This window comes from Salvelinus fontinalis, chromosome 40 (assembly GCF_029448725.1).
Source record: "Salvelinus fontinalis isolate EN_2023a chromosome 40, ASM2944872v1, whole genome shotgun sequence".
NCBI lineage: Eukaryota > Metazoa > Chordata > Actinopteri > Salmoniformes > Salmonidae > Salvelinus > Salvelinus fontinalis.
The window spans coordinates 30,280,926-30,298,604 of NC_074704.1; the positions used below are offsets into that span (position 1 = coordinate 30,280,926).

General features: G+C 47.5%; 1 protein-coding gene across 17 annotated transcripts in view; it reads left to right on the plus strand.

Moving 5' to 3' along the window:
• The window catches only part of LOC129839337 (voltage-dependent P/Q-type calcium channel subunit alpha-1A-like), a 202,233-nt gene extending 186,046 nt beyond the window's left edge, over window positions 1–16,187 (plus strand). For 9 of the 17 annotated variants that reach the window (XM_055906682.1, XM_055906685.1, XM_055906693.1 and 6 more), the window contains 4 exons: window positions 755–793; window positions 2,836–3,058; window positions 4,800–5,056; window positions 6,651–9,357. In XM_055906682.1, the coding sequence (XP_055762657.1) occupies window positions 755–793; window positions 2,836–3,058; window positions 4,800–5,056; window positions 6,651–7,445 (1,314 nt within the window). In that variant the 3' untranslated portion in view covers window positions 7,446–9,357. Of the gene's footprint in view, window positions 1–754; window positions 794–2,835; window positions 3,059–4,799; window positions 5,057–6,650; window positions 10,929–11,364 lie in introns of those variants that run through there. The other 8 variants (XM_055906690.1, XM_055906692.1, XM_055906695.1 and 5 more) reach the window with 5 other exon arrangements.
• The last annotated feature ends 1,492 nt before the right edge of the window (window positions 16,188–17,679 follow it).

Below are 17,679 nucleotides of genomic sequence, written 5' to 3' on the forward strand. Positions count from 1 at the left end.
CTTCTTCTCCCTTCTTCCCCTCTCCCTTCCTCTCCTCTCCCTTCTTCTCCTCTCCTTTCCTTTCCCTTCTTCTCCGCTCCCTTCTTCTCCGCTCCCTTCTTCTCTTCTCCGTTCCTTTCCCTTCTTCTCCGCTCCCTTCTTCTCCACTCCCTTTCTTTCCTCTCCCTTCTTCTCCCTTCTTCTCCTCTCCCTTCCTCTCCTCTCCCTTCTTCTCCGCTCCCTTCTTCTCTTCTCCTTTCCTCTCCCTTCTTCTCCTCTCCCTTCTTCTCCGCTCCCTTCTTCTCTTCTCCTTTCCTCTCCCTTCTTCTCCGCTCCCTTCTTCTCTGCTCCCTTCTTCTCTGCTCCCTTCTTCTCCGCTCCCTTCTTCTCCGCTCCCTTCTTCTCCTCTCCCTTCTTCTCCGCTCCTTTCTTCTCTTCTCCTTTCCTCTCCCTTCTTCTCCGCTCCCTTCTTCTCTTCTCCTTTCCTCTCCCTTCTTCTCCGCTCCCTTCTTCTCCGCTCCCTTCCTCTCCCTTCTTCTCCTCTTCTTTCCTCTCCCTTCCTTCCTCTCCCTTCCTCTCCGCTCCCTTCTTCTCCTCTCCCTTCCTCTCCTCTCCCTTCCTCTTCTCTCCCTTCCTATCCTATCTCTTCCTATCCTCTCCCTTCTTCTCCTCTCCCTCTCCTCTCCTTTCCCTGCCTTCCTTTCCTCTCTGTGGCTTCATGACTGTGTGTGTGGCTCTCTGCTCCTCTCCTCTCTGTGTGCCTGTCTGACTACAGCGGAGACGACACAGGCCCCGTGGACATAACCACCTCAGTGTATGTACCCCTGTCTCTCCCTCTCTGTCTCTTTATCTATCTTCCGTTCATTTTATTTCTCTCTCTATCACTCTCTCTCTCTTTTAATGTACCCCTGTCTCTCCCACTATCTCTCTGTCTCTCTATCGCTCCCCTATCTCTCTCTCTGTCTTTCTCAAGCTTAAAAAAAATCCACCTCTCTCTCTCTCCCTCTGTTTTTTCCCGTCTGTCTTTCATCTTGTTTCTATGTTCTCCTGTCCTCTCCTCTCTCTCTCTGATCCTTTTGTCCCAGTAATGTTGTGTGCTGCCCCCCCCCCCCCCCCCCCCCCCCACACCCTCTGTCCTGTATGCCTGTGTTGCAGTGTTGGTCCACATGGTCTAGAAGGAGGGTCTGCTTGTCTGTCTGTCCGTCTGTCTGTGATTGTCTGTCTGCTATCTTTGTATGTTTGAGATTGCGATTGCCTCTTGCATTGCCTCTGGGTCGACAGCAAATGTTGAAGCATGATATCGCTAGACGGACATTGCTGACCAATATATAAACATAGTCTTGGCATGTCATGTCAGTCACACCGTGCATGGTATACCATATTGGACATTGGGCGCTCTTTGGAAGCCAATTGTGTGTGTGAGCGTCTGGTTACTGCACATGATATGCCGTGCTTCATAGCTAAGCTACATATGGAAGCCAGTCTGAACAGCAGAATGCAGCTTGTGAGCTCAGTGGGTGTGTGTATTTCGGGTGTGAGTTGAATGCCCAGCTACTTGAGGAGTACGCATGGCTTGTCCATATATCCATCGGGCTTGTCTGGTTCCCCCATTACAAGACCGAGGGACTTGTATACCTGAATGACTTGAAGAGGTCAGCTCCTAGGTCTGCCTGCTGATACAGGTGTTCTTCATGCTAGTAGATCGTGGATGTGACTGTGGGTGTCGGTATTGAATGCTACTACGATCTCTAAAAGATAGCATTCTGGATGCATACATGCTTCTGCATACGTGCCATTGGATGCATGTGAGGCATGGTTTATGCTTGTTCTCTCTCTCTCTCTTCTGTCATTCTGCCCTTTATGTCTCTCTCTCTCTCTCTCTCTCTCTCTCTCTCTCTCTGCCTGTCGCTCTCTCATAGTAGGGAAGCATGGTATTGTAGTTGGATGTGCTTGGGGTTGTGGGTTTAGTGAGGTATGGGCTGATAGAGGGATCTTTTGGGATGGTGTACTCTCCCACACAGACACTCCCACACAGACTCTCCCACACAGACACTCCAACACAGACACTCCAAAACAGACACTCCCACACAGACTGTCCCACACAGCCACTCCCACACAGACACTCCCACACAGACACTCCCACACAGACTGTCCCACACAGACACTCCCACACAGACACTCCGACACAGACACTCCCACACAGACTGTCCCACACAGACTGTCCCACACAGACTGTCCCACACAGACACTCCCACACAGACACTCCCACACAGACACTCCCACAAAGACACTCCCACACAGACACTCCAACACAGACACTCCCACACAGACTGTCCCACATAGACACTCCCACATAGACACTCCCACACAGACACTCCCACACAGACACTCCCACACAGACACTCCCACACAGACACTCCCACACAGACTCTCCCACACAGACACTCCCACACAGACACTCCCACACAGACACTCCCACACTGACTCTCCGAAACTGACTCTCCCACACAGACACTCCAACACAGACACTTCAACACAGACACTTCTACACAGACACTCCGACACAGACTCTCCGACACACACTCCCACGCAGACAAGTGCATTAACACAAGCAGACACTCTCACACTACACACTACCACCACTACATATTCCTGTACAGAGTGAGTTTTAAACAGTTTGACTTTCTTATTTTCTGCCCGTTCTCTCATTCTCTCTCCCACTCTCTCTTCTCTCTCTTCCATCTCTCTTCTCTCACTTCCATCTCTCTTCTCCCTCTCTACATCTTGCTCCCTCTCCTCCTCCTCTCCTCCCCCTCTCCTCTCCTCTCCCTCCCCCTCTCCCTCTCCGTTCTCCAGACCATAACAGACACCAGCCCCATGCGTCGGTCCACCTCCTCTCTGGTTCACGGGCGTTCTGGCAGGGAGAGGGGGGTGAGGCTGGATGACTACAGCCTGGAGAGGGTAGAAGGAGAGGGGAGGCATGGTGGGGGAGCAGGAGGGGGACAACGCAGGGACAGGAGGGATAGGAGCCACCGCACCTCTCAGAGGTCCCTGACCAGATACACAGACGCAGACACAGGTGAGAGAGATGAAGAGATGGAGAGACACATGCACGTCACACACACACACACACACACACACACACACACACACACACACACACACACACACACACACACACACACACACACACACACACACACACGCATATACACACAGACACATACACACAAACATACACACAGACACATACACACAAACATACACACACACATACACACACAAACACAGTTACAGAGGTCCCTTACCAGATAAACGGACACAGACACAAGTGAGAGAGATGCTAGAGTATTTTGACCAAGTTTCTCATTGAACAAGGCCAGTATTCACAAAGTGTCTCAGAGTAGGAGTGCTCATCTAGAATCAGTTTTGCCTTTCAGATCATAATGAACAAAATAAAATGAACGGGGGGAGCTGATCCTAGATCAGAAATGTCTTGTGGATACTGGCCCTGGTTTCCCTTAGAATAAATAGTCTTTATCCCAGTGCTTTGGAGGATTCTGGATGTCCTGCTTGTTCCCTTCTGAATCTTCCAGCTGGGATTTCTGGAAAAACTGTGAATTTTGCTAATATTGTTAACACTAAATAAAAGCTCCCAGAAGGGAAGGTTTCAAACCAAACTTTTTGGAAAGAAGGTAAGAAGTAGAAAGGTTTAGAGAAACTTTTCAGAGAAAAGTCAAGTTCCATCAGAGGTTTGAGGTAGAAAAGTCAAGTTCCATCAGAGGTTTGAGGTAGAAAAGTCAAGTTCCATCAGAGGTTTGAGATAGAAAAGTCAAGTTCCATCAGAGGTTTGAGGTAGAAAAGTCAAGTTCCATCAGAGGTTTGAGGTAGAAAAGTCAAGTTCCATCAGAGGTTTGAGGTAGAAAAGTCAAGTTCCATCAGAGGTTTGAGGTAGAAAAGTCAAGTTCCATCAGAGGTTTGAGGTAGAAAAGTCAAGTTCCATCAGAGGTTTGAGGTAGAAAAGTCAAGTTCCATCAGAGGTTTGAGGTAGAAAAGTCAAGTTCCATCAGAGGTTTGAGATAGAAAAGTCAAGTTCCATCAGAGGTTTGAGGTAGAAAAGTCAAGTTCCATCAGAGGTTTGAGGTAGAAAAGTCAAGTTCCATCAGAGGTTTGAGGTAGAAAAGTCAAGTTCCATCAGAGGTTTGAGGTAGAAAAGTCAAGTTCCATCAGAGGTTTGAGGTAGAAAAGTCAAGTTCCATCAGAGGTTTGAGGTAGAAAAGTCAAGTTCCATCAGAGGTTTGAGGTAGAAAAGTCAAGTTCCATCAGAGGTTTGAGGTAGAAAAGTCAAGTTCCATCAGAGGTTTGAGGTAGAAAAGTCAAGTTCCATCAGAGGTTTGAGGTAGAAAAGTCAAGTTCCATCAGAGGTTTGAGGTAGAAAAGTCAAGTTCCATCAGAGGTTTGAGGTAGAAAAGTCAAGTTCCATCAGAGGTTTGAGATAGAAAAGTCAAGTTCCATCAGAGGTTTGAGATAGAAAAGTCAAGTTCCATCAGAGGTTTGAGGTAGAAAAGTCAAGTTCCATCAGAGGTTTGAGGTAGAAAAGTCAAGTTCCATCAGAGGTTTGAGGTAGAAAAGTCAAGTTCCATCAGAGGTTTGAGGTAGAAAAGTCCAGTTCCATCAGAGGTTTGAGATAGAAAAGTCAAGTTCCATCAGAGGTTTGACATAGAAAAGTCAAGTTCCAGCAGAAGTTTGAGAAATTCAAGGAAGTAGACTTTCAGAAGAAACTTTATGGCATAGAAAATATGTCCCCCCTCCTCTTGCAGGGTTGGGCACAGACCTGAGCACCACCACCCAGTCTGGAGAACTCCCCCCCAAAGAGCGTGAACGTGAACGCGGTCGAGCCAAAGACCGCAGGCACCACCATCATCACCACCACCACGGTGGCTCCATGGAGAAGGAGGGGCGCTTCGGGCCAGACAGACACGGGCCAGAGTTCACCCACAGACACCCCCACGACCAGGGGGACAGACACTGGTCCCGCTCTCCTAGTGAGGGGCCCGACGGACGGGGCCACAGACAGGTGGGCACCACACAGCGACGGACGGGAGATGAGAAGCATAAGCATATACACACAAACATACACACACAAATGCATGTGAAAGTACACACATAGACTGTACATACTGTATACGGCCTCACACACACACAGTCACACACACACACACACACCGTTATTCCTCTCTATAGTATATCTTTCTCAGGGAAGTGGAAGAAGGCCTTCGTCAAGCACCATGGAAAACAGGTGGATTATAATGGTTCTTTCTCATCCCATTGGTGGATATCGAAAACTAACCAATGGAGAAGCAGCTGGAGTGATCTAACCAATAATCTTTGATTTAGAGTTCTGCCTTGATGGTTAACTACCACTACTTACAGATATCAATTTCTCTTTTTTTCTTTTTCTTTTTTTCTTTGTCACTGTTTCTCTGTCCATTTTTCTTGATGTGGCTCTCGTGGCTTCAACGTGTATGTGCTCTTTTGCCTCATTGGCGGTTTGGTTGTTATGGTTTTCAATGTTGCTGTCTTTCCGCTTTTCTTTTCTCTCTCCTTATCTCTGTCTACCTATATCTATCCCTCCTCCTCTCTCTTTATCTCTATCTATCTATATCTATCCCCCTCCTCCTCTCTCTTTATCTCTATCTATCTATCTATCTATCTATCTATCTATATCTATCCCTCTCTTTATCTATATCTATCTAACTATATCTATCCTCCCTCCTCCTCTCTCTTTATCTCTGTCTATCTATATCTATCCCCCTCCTCCTCTCTCTTTATCTCTGTCTATCTATCTATATCTATCCCCCTCCTCCTCTCTCTTTATCTCTGTCTATCTATCTATATCTATCCCCCTCCTCCTCTCTCTTTATCTCTATCTATCTATATCTATCCCCCTCCTCCTCTCTCTTTATCTCTGTCTCTCTATCTATCTATATCTATCCCCCTCCTCCTCTCTCTTTATCTCTATCTATCTATCTATCTATCTATATCTATCCCTCTCTTTATCTATATCTATCTAACTATATCTATCCCCCCTCATCCCCTCTCTTTATCTCTGTCTATCTATCTACCTATATCTATCCCCCTCCTCCTCTCTCTTTATCTCTGTCTATCTAACTATATCTATCCCCCTCCTCCTCTCTCTTTATCTCTGTCTATCTATCTAACTATATCTATCCCCCTCCTCCTCTCTCTTTATCTCTGTCTATCTATCTAACTATATCTATCCCCCCTCATCCCCTCTCTTTATCTCTGTCTATCTATCTACCTATATCTATCCCCCTCCTCCTCTCTCTTTATCTCTGTCTATCTATCTAACTATATCTATCCCCCTCCTCCTCTCTCTTCATCTCTGTCTATCTATCTATCTATATCTATCCCCCTCCTCCTCTCTCTTTATCTCTATCTATCTATCTACCTATATCTATCCCCCTCCTCCTCTCTCTTTATCACTCTGTCCGTCTCGCTCTGTGTCTGTTTGTCTCTATCTCCTCTCTCTATCTCCTCTCTCTTTCTCTCTGGTCGGTGTGGTTGTGGTCGTGGTTCCTTTGTGGTTGGCTGTGGTTGGTTAATTTTGTGGTGCTTTTTGATTTGCCTTGTCGCCATATTTGCTGTAGGGCAGTAGCTCGGTGAGCGGCAGCCCCGTTCCCTCCACGTCCGGTACCTCCACCCCCCGCCGTGGGCGCCGCCAGCTGCCCCAGACCCCCGCCGTGCCACGCCCCCACGTCACCTACTCCCCAGCCATACGACACCCCAAGCCCACCTACGGAGCAGGTCCCCCTGGACGACTCCGCTCCCCCTCCCCCCGACACTTCTCCCCCCCGGAGCACGACGGAGGGGGGTATCACCGTCCGCCATCGCGTCACGTTTCCCCGCTTGAGCACGGAGGGTCGAGGCACGGGTCTCCGAGATCGGCCCGGCACCAGTCGGGGTCTCGTTCACCTCCGCCCCACCATGGGTCACCCCGGTCCCCCCGCCACGGGCGCTGGAGCGGTCCCCCTCCCGGGGATAGTCTGGAGAGCGAGGGCGGCCCATTCTATGAGCGTGACTGCGAGTACGAGCGCCAGCATGAGCCGCCCGCCTACGAGCAGAGCCTCAGCAACCCACATCCCCACGGCAACCCCCACCCGCACGGCAACCCGCACCCACGCTCCCCCAGGACTGCCCGGCACGGGGGCGGCGTGGGCCCACCACCTCCACTTGCTCCCCCTCACCCCCGACGAGTCCCAAATGGTTACCGCTCGTCTTCGCCCTCCCCGCACCGGCGAGGGCCCCCTCATCAACACCCCCATCCAGGGGGACCACCCCACCGGTCCCCCCCTCATCACCGGGTCCCCCATGGAGGCCCCAGAGGCCCCCGGAAGGGCCTGCACGAACCCTACAGCGAGACGGACGAGGACGACTGGTGCTAGCACAGCGAAGGAACAGAAGAACGAGGGAGGAGAGGAAGAGAGGAAAAGGAGGGAGGAGAGGAGTCTCTCCGTCTCCCCCGTCCTCTGTTCTTCGTTATGCAGACTTGAATGAAGGGTAAAGGGATGCAGAAAGGGGTGAGGAAAGGAAAGGAGGAGAGGAGAATTTGGGAGAAGTCTCTCCATCCCTCTACCTCCACCCCTGAGACTCAGACTTGGATGGAATGATGAAGGATGGAGGGATGGTTAGAGGAGAGGAGGCACACTGTGTGGGTGTGTGAGACTCTAAACTCAGAGCAAACATGACAAAGAGAGACAGCTATAAGGCAGAACTACACACCTCTCCTCTTCTCCTCTGTCTCAACTACCATACCCAGAGTTCTCAGCGTGCCCAGGGGGGAGTGGAGAGGTGGAGAGGGAAGAAAGAACAAAAGAATGAAAGGAAGGGAGGAGCATGTGTATTAAGTTACAAGTGGCCAATGAATAGTAAATATAAGCTCATCTCCCAGACTGTTTAGGAGATAGGTGGGTTAGTTAAGTTAAGCTAAACCTGGGTGCTCTTGCTGTTCTGTCATTCTATTCTACTAGCCTGATAAGTGTTAGGAGCTAACAGCTAAACGCTAGCTAGCTAACACTGCTCTTGGTCTAACCTAGACGGACATGTTTAAAAGAAAAAACAAGGAAAACCCATGCCAGGACCCCCTATCCTTATACACGCCAAGCTATGCCTCCAGAAAAATCTAACTTGAAGACTAAAGAACAGAAAACAAAAACAAACTTTGAAAAATAAAGAGGAGAAAAAAAGGGAGAACAACCACTTTAACTTAAACTTTCCTTAAAGGGACTGGACTAGAACCAGGAAGCTCCGCCTCTACTGCAAAAACCAGCCAATGACAGAGCTGGCTGATATTTGATGAGTTTTATCATCTCCTGTTTACTGTTACAGACTCACGAAATGCTGACGACGGACCTGGTGTGACCTCACTTCCTGTGGGTGGGGCCTAGTGTGACATCACGTCCTGTTCCGGTGGGTGGGGCCACAGGGGAGGGGCTGGGGGCAGAGTCATGGACCCTTAGGGGGCGTAGTTTGTTTGCCCCCACTATCTTCTCTCCCCCCTTCCTCTCTCCTCCATCCTGCCGAAAAAGAAAGGACAGGAAAGGAAAATGATGGGAGGAGGAGCGAAAAGAAAGAAGGGAGGGAAAAGACGATTTCTTCAGTATTTCTTCTATCGATTACTTCTTCTTCTTCTAATTCTTCTTCTTGGACATTGGAGCTTGGTTCTTCTGTTGCATTCGCTCAAGCCTCTGTTAATCCGTTATGATGCATGAAGGAATTTAACAACAACAAAAATACCTAGAGAGAAAATCTACTGTTGGGGATATGGGGGCATATTGGGTTTATCGAACATTTACATTTTAGGTTTTGATTGAAGAAGTTCTCTTTTTCTGACTCTCTCTCTCTCTCTCTCTCTCTCTCTCTCTCTCTCTCTCTCTCTCTCTGACTCTGTCTATCATCATGCGTTTGTTTATTGGGTAAATATTTGTTCTATATCACCCTAAGGATCCGATGGACAACCTTTTTTAAGTTTGATTTCCGCCCAATAGGGTTTTAAAGCTACCATTTTCTTATCTTGAAAGTACTCCTAAGTTCCTGAGATACTCCTAAATTTTACTAAGATATTCCTGTTGTACTAAGATATTCCTAAATTGTTTTGAGGAATAAGTAAGAATTGAGAGAGCTGTGAGGAGAGAGAGAGAACTTCAACCTCTTTAAATAAGTGATTTGTATTGTTAATAATGACGATGGTCCTATAAATACTGATATCAATGTCAATGCAAAACGATGAATGATGATAGTTGTTTGCCGTAGATCTGTTGTCATGTTTTTTGGAGTTTCAATCTGCTGTGTCATCTAGTTTTCATCGTTTATTTTCCTTGGGTTCTGTTCAAACTGTTCCCAAACTGTTCCCAAACTGTCCCAAACCTGTTTCCCAAACTGTTTCCCAAACCTGTTTCCCAAACTGTTCCCAAACTGTTCCCAAACTGTTCCCAAACTGTCCCAAACCTGTTTCCCAAACTGTTTCCCAAACCTGTTTCCCAAACTGTTCCAAACTGTTCCAAAACGCCTTTAACCGGGTCCGATACATGCAACACGCATAAACTTTTCAGGGAGGGGTTAGATGTCGGATTGTGATTGTGAGCAACACAGATAGAACTGTGTAGCGTTGTGTAACGCAGCTCTTTACCTCTGATCGGTCCCCCCTCAGTGGTAGACAGAGAACCGGGGCCACGTTCAGTAGCCAAATGTTGTCAAACGTTGCAGATAGAAATGTCATTAACAGAGCCGACGTGGTTCTTTATTCTACATGTAAGAGATGCATGTTTGTTCTAAATAGCATTTTTCTATCCGAGCGTTCCAGAAACATTGTGTCCTGCTGAGTGCGCCCCAGTCACAGCCAAATGAACCGGCCAACCAACCGTCAGACCTCCACAAGTATCTGATTTATAGCTAGAACCGTAGAGTTAGAAAGAGGACTTATACCGGGTTATATCCACCTAGAGCCCTCTTTCTACCTCTATGTTGTGAACGAGCTCCACCTCACATCCCCAAGAGCTCTCCACTAGCTGTCTAGTCTCTCTGTCTTTCTGATTTCCCATGACATGTTTAGCACTGAGCTGCTTGCTTTACCAAGCCAGAGGAGAACATTCTAGAAACATTTTATAATCTCTAAGACGTTCTAGAAACTCTCGTCTAGACTCTAGAAACTCTAGTACATTCTAGAGCATTCTTTAGACAGGTTAGCTAACATGATTGTTTCCAGATGTTTTGGATTAAAACATATTTATTTTGCTATGATTACAGTTATGTAGATTGTAACAGATATTCCCTATCATAACTCGTAAAATTATAGATACAATATAGATATATAGAGATATAAAAATGTATATATTATAGAGAGATAAACATACTTTTATTTACTTCAAACACTAGGTACGTGGCTAGAGCTCAGAAACTCTCCATTGAAATCAGCTACACAGATTCAAATTGCACTTTGTCCCGGTAGCTCCACACAATATCCCACTACAAACTCTATGCAGATCTATCCAACATCCATTTCTCCTTTACCATTACAGTGCAGAGTGGTTGTGCCATTATAAATAAATGACAATACGTAAGTGAGCGCATAGAAATAGAATGTGTAGAACAGGCCTCCCAATTCAAGTCAATGATGGCATATCTATAGATTATATTTCTATGGGTCAGATAGTGTATATACAGCATTTTAATATAGATGGATAGAACTATATAGGTAGAGGGTATGCCCACATCGTTTTGCTTTTGCACAATCACTCACGATATCCTTATCCTTCATAGCACATCTTTCCTTTATTTTTTACCCTCTTGCAGTGTTTTGTCCTCTCCTGCTCCCTCTATCGTTCTCCCAAGCTGTCCAATCCCATACACCACCCCTGCCCTCCGTATAGGTAGGTCCAGAGAGAGGGGGGCCTACATATACCACCCCTGCCCTCCGTATAGGTAGGTCCAGAGAGAGAGGGGGGGCCTACAAATACCACCCCTGCCCTCCGTATAGGTAGGTCCAGAGAGAGAGGGGGGGCCTCCATATACCACCCCTGCCCTCCGTATAGGTAGGTCCAGAGAGAGAGGGGGGGCCGCCATATACCACCCCTGCCCTCCGTATAGGTAGGTCCAGAGAGAGAGGGGGGGCCTACAAATACCACCCCTGCCCTCCGTATAGGTAGGTCCAGAGAGAGAGGGGGGGCCTACATATACCACCCCTGCCCTCCGTATAGGTAGGTCCAGAGAGAGAGGGGGGGCCTACATATACCACCCCTGCCCTCCATATAGGTAGGTCCAGAGAGAGGGGGGGGCCTACATTTACCACCCCTGCCCTCCATATAGGTAGGTCCAGAGAGAGGGGGGGGCCTACATTTACCACCCCTGCCCTCCATATAGGTAGGTCCAGAGAGAGGGGGGGGCCTACATATACCACCCCTGCCCTCCGTATAGGTAGGTCCAGAGAGAGGGGGGGGCCTACATATACCACCCCTGCCCTCCGTATAGGTAGGTCCAGAGAGAGAGGGGGGGCCTACATATACCACCCCTGCCCTCCATATAGGTAGGTCCAGAGAGAGAGGGGGGGGCCTACATATACCACCCCTGCCCTCCATATAGGTAGGTCCAGAGAGGGGGGGGCCTACATATACCACCCCTGCCCTCCATATAGGTAGGTCCAGAGAGAGGGGGGGGCCTACATATACCACCCCTGCCCTCCGTATAGGTAGGTCCAGAGAGGGGGGGGCCTACATATACCACCCCTGCCCTCCATATAGGTAGGTCCAGAGAGGGGGGGACCTACATATACCACCCCTGCCCTCCGTATAGGTAGGTCCAGAGAGGGGGGGACCTACATATACCACCCCTGCCCTCCGTATAGGTAGGTCCAGAGAGAGGGGGGGGCCTACATATACCACCCCTGCCCTCCATATAGGTAGGTCCAGAGAGAGAGGGGGGGGGGCCTCCATATACCACCCCTGCCCTCCATATAGGTAGGTCCAGAGAGAGAGGGGGGGGGCCTCCATATACCACCCCTGCCCTCCATATAGGTAGGTCCAGAGAGAGGGGGGGGGGGGCCTACAAATACCACCCCTGCCCTCCGTATAGGTAGGTCCAGAGAGAGAGGGGGGGGGCCTCCATATACCACCCCTGCCCTCCGTATAGGTAGGTCCAGAGAGAGGGGGGGGCCTACATATACCACCCCTGCCCTCCGTATAGGTAGGTCCAGAGAGAGGGGGGGCCTACAAATACCACCCCTGCCCTCCGTATAGGTAGGTCCAGAGAGAGGGGGGGGCCTACATATACCACCCCTGCCCTCCGTATAGGTAGGTCCAGAGAGAGGGGGGGGTCTACATATACCACCCCTGCCCTCCGTATAGGTAGGTCCAGAGAGAGGGGGGGGCCTACATATACCACCCCTGCCCTCCGTATAGGTAGGTCCAGAGAGAGAGGGGGGGCCTACATCAGAGGGGTGTTCATCTACCCAGAAACCCCAGTGCCTCAGTGCCTTCTGTTTTCAGAGTCACATCTACCCTTCCCCACTCGCCCCTCGCCCCTCACCAACCCCCTCACCCCCACCTGTGGTTGATCAACATCAACCACACTACGCCTTAAAGAGTCCTAGTCGCTGTCTGTGGGCAGGTAGCGGTTGGGAGCAAGGCAGTAGGGACTGGGCTTTGCTTAGTTGGTTGGAACAGTGAGTAAAGCGCAGGAAGAGAGGGGAATGGAAACTATTTTTGATATGGCGGCCATTTTGGGGATCTCCTTTGCCCAGTTTCACACAGTGTAGTGAGATACTGTAATTGCAGGGGCGAAAAGGCAATGATTTGTTTACTTCTCAGGTGTCTCTAGAGATAGATAGCTAGATAGATAGAATCTACACTATATAATAGGCACGCTAAGGCAGTTAGTCAGTTATATCATATAATATGATATAAATTTATGAAATCATATGAAAAAATATAGGCCTAGGGTTTGAGTTACTGTATGGTTTGTTATCTGGCATGGGCATTTGTAATGTCTTCCCTTCTCCCCTTAACCTCCATTACAGACCACCTACCATTCATCATGAATCTGCCGCTGAAACCTACTTGCACTTGACACTGTGGGTGTCCACTGACCAGGCAGGAAACTGACTACTCCATTTCGGCTCAGCAACACCAACATGCTTGTCCAGAATTGTACCTGTAGATCCAAAATGGCTGACATCGACACACAACACTGCCATTGAATTAAAGCATGTTGTGTGGATTGTGTGCTCCAACCATTATAAAATGAATGACCATTTTAAGGGGTTTATTTTATTTATTTTTAAATCCAGAAGATTTGTGAAAAGGAGGCTTTACGAAGTTTACAGTTTACTCTCAATCGTTCATCCATCCATCCTACCTTCCTATCCATGTATTTTTTGTCTTTCCTTTCTCTTTCTGATGTGACTTCTTGATCGACTCTCTCTATCATTTTTTCCTCCTCTTTGAGAAAGCAGACGTCCTGCGAAAGCCAATCCAACCCCATTCACTCAATCGATCAACTGTTGTGCGTTTGTGAAATGATGTAAATGATTGGTGTGTGAGGCTAGTGTTTGTTGAAACAGAAATAAGGGCTCTCCTAACAAACTTAAGGGGTTTCATGTACAGGCAGGTACAGTAGTGCTGCCAAAAGTCATCTGTATGTATCTCAAACCATACAGTGGTGTGGTCTCCCCTTGTACAGCACTAGGTGTGTGCATGCGTGTGTGTTGGGGTCAAAGGTCAGGGTGAGAGAGTCTATGTGGGGGGGGGGGGGCACAGCAGGGGGTACGTTCCGCTGAGGTGAAACGTAATGGTATGTTCTGCTGAGGCGAAACGTTCTGGAAAAGAACAGATAGAAATGTAATGAATAGAGCTGACACGACACCCTTTTCTGTCAGACTGACAAGCATATCCGTTCTACTTGATGCATTTCTATCTGAATGTTTTCTGTAACATTTGCACCCTCCTGAACAGACCCCGGTTAGAAGTAGTGTCACAAGTCACATTATTTCACAAATGGCACTGGAACGTTCTTGGTTCATTTTCTAGCTCCGCCTTCTTCCGCTTGCCAATACAGCCTTCATTATGATGTCATCAGCTGCCATTTTCTCATTGACCTCCACCTGCATCCCCCAGCTCATTTTGGAGTGGAGGGTCACCAACCTCATCAGGGCTGGGTTTACTGGCATGACAGTGAGACATTCCTCTGTGTCTGTGTGTTGTGTTCGTGTGTGTTTGCTACATGTGTGTGCGCGTGTGTGAGTGAGTGAGAGAGTATGTGCATGAGTGAGTGCGTGCGTGCGTGTGATCACACCTCATCTACAGTAAGTTATCTTCAGTGCCTTACACTGTACAGTAGGAACCAAATCTTCTTTGTAGATAGACAACACACACTGCACTGAATAACGCTTTCATAATGTTTCCATAACATTTTCTCTCCAACTGTACTCTTCTCTCCATCCAGTATTGCCTCACCTACCATTCTATTCCTTCTCTCTCTGTGATCGACGAGTAAGGTCTGGAGGGAGGGCATGGGTGAATGAATAGGTGATCGTTGTGTTGGGTCTGTCATCATTCTCTTTCTCTCTCTGTACATTTGCTCTGTAAACTCTTCTTGTGTACATCTTCCATAAACTTTCTGAAACAATCAGACCATGTCCATCTATTTTCTCTTTTATCGCCCCTCAATTTATTTTTCAACATTTACATTTCAATCATTTAGCAGATGCTCTAATCCATTGTGACATAGTGTCTACAACATCATTCCCACTCTTTAATTGTGCTTGAAGTCTCACTCAAGTAATGTCCATGTACATGTTATACCATACATGAACACAAGGTGGTGCACTCATGCTTTAAACAGAGTGTACATTGGTCGACATAACGTACCCTTCAGAGGCCTATGTGTATGTTGTCATTATATTGTTTTCGCAGGAGAACGGGTGAGTATCGTGTGTGTATGTGCGCATGTGCATGTTTGGAGACTTCAGTGAGTCTATGTGGACGTGTGTGTGTGTGTGTGTGTGTGTGTGTGTGTGTGTGTGTGTGTGTGTGTGTGTGTGTGTGTGTGTGTGTGTGTGTGTGTGTGTGTGTGTGTGTGTGTGTGCGCGTGTGCGCGTGTTTGTGTGTGTCTTTACGTGACATCACACACACACACAGCGACAACACCAAGATTCTTGACGACCGTGGGTGTGATTGATTCTAGAGATGTGTGGAGCGTCTTCTACTGTCACCATGGAAACCCTCAAGGCCCCTGACTCTTCATTCCATACAGTCTCCCAGCCATCACATTATAATATCACAATACCATCAATTTGTCCCATAGACACTGATTTAAGATCCGTTTTCAGTGTTAACCTCCTTATGGTGAAGCATAGGAGTGAGGTGGGGTGAATCTACAGTAGAAACCATACCATATCAGTCCAGTGCCACAGTAGAGAACCATACAAGACAGGAGTCCTTTTAGGAAGCAAGAAGAGAAAAGACACGACATAACTACATGGCAATTTAAGATAAAAAGAGAAGTATTTAAATAACAGATTTGCATGTGCAATGTGCATGCCACTACGTGGGGTTAAATAAGTCAACTTCAGGAATAAAATAAAATAAAAAATATTAAGAGAAAAAAAGTATATATATATGTATAAATATATATAGATAGATGTTTTTAAGAGCAATGTGTTCCTTTTTCTTCTATTTTTAAAAACAAACAACTGGAGAAAAAAACTTGGACAAAAAAAATAGATAGATAATCTTTAAAAAGAAGAACTTTGGTGATGTAATCAAAGAATGTTTTTGTTTGTTACTTGACAGTTAATTCACTAAAGAGCTGCGACGGCGGGGAGGTAGACGATTTAACACTTTAAACAAAATGTTGAAACATTACATTACAACAACAAAAATTAAGAAAAGATAAATAAAAGATAAACATGGAATGAAGGAATACATTTTTCCTTAATTAAAGAAAAACAAAAATCCCTTGATTGAGAGTCTTGAGAGCTGCCTGATGACTCTGGTTATGATGTTACCCGTTTATTCCGGCTATGAAATCTCTTTTTCTCTCGCTCTCTATCTCTGCTATTTCTACCAGTGCATTTTGTTACTCCGAACAGAACTCTTCCTAAGGAACCTGAATAAAACCAGAGAGAATGCATTCTACCGACCCTCTGACTCCTTAATGCGTCTGTGTATAACACACACACACACACGCACACACACACACACACACACACACACACACAGAAAATGCTTTCAATCTATCCTCTGTATCCTTCCTTAATCTGCATATAGAACACACACTGAACGATTTCAACCTATATCCTCTGTTTCCTTCCCTTCTTCCTTGGTTCCTTCTTATCCTCAAGATAGGAATGGTTTGGTTTATGGGAAGTCCAAACTACACACAAACACACCTACAGAGTATGGTACTTCCTCACATTGTGTGGCACACACACACACCCATTCAGTGAGGCATCCCCAACCACCTTTTACTGTGTGAGTCCACAACCCCCACCCACCAACACCCTCCCTCTCTTCCTCTATCCTCACGTTTTATTGACATCCTTTTCCCCCCTCTCCCTGTACCATCCCGTAATGTCCTTCCTTCTCTCCTGTCCTTTCCCTCTCCCTCTCCCTGTACCATCCCGTAATGTCCTTCCTGCTCTCCTGTCCTTTTCCTCTCCCTCTCCCTGTACCATCCCGTAATGTCCTTCCTGCTCTCCTGTCCTTTTCCTCTCCCTCTCCCTGTACCATCCCGTAATGTCCTTCCTGCTCTCCTGTCCTTTTCCTCTCCCTCTCCCTGTACCATCCTGTAAAGTCCTTCCTGCTCTCCTGTCCTTTCCCTCTCCCTCTCCCTGTACCATCCCGTAAAGTCCTTCCTGCTCTCCTGTCCTTTCCCTCTCCCTCTCCCTGTACCATCCCGTAATGTCCTTCCTGCTCTCCTGTCCTTTTCCTCTCCCTCTCCCTGTACCATCCTGTAATGTCCTTCCTGCTCTCCTGTCCTTTTTCTCTCCCTCTCCAGTCTACCCCCTCCCTTCCTCCTACGTAGGCGCTCGTCGGACAATTACCTCAGTGTACACTCACACACACAGCACATCACAGCGGGGGAAGCCACGAGTGATGTCACATAGTCATAGAACATTGCCAGCAGCATACCACCCTGCATACCACTGCAGGCTTGCTTCTGAAGCTAAGCAGGGTTGGTCCTGGTCAGTCCCTGGATGGGAGACCAGATGCTGCTGGAAGTGGTGTTGGAGGGCCAGTAGGAGGCACTCTTTCCTCTGGTCTAAAAAATACCCCAATGCCCCAGGGCAGTGATTGGGGACACTGCCCTGTGTAGGGTGCCGTCTTTCGGATGGGACGTTAAACGGGTGTCCTGACTCTCTGAGGTCATTAAAGATCCCATGGCACTTATCGTAAGAGTAGGGGTGTTAACCCCGGTGTCCTGGCTAAATTCCCAATCTGGCCCTCAAACCATCATGGTCACCTAATAATCCCCAGTTTACAATTGGCTCATTCATCCCCCTCCTCTCCCCTGTAACTATTCCCCAGGTCGTTGCTGCAAATGAGAACGTGTTCTCAGTCAACTTACCTGGTAAAATAACGGTAAAATAAAATAAATAAAATAAAAAACATAAAGTATTCACAGCTT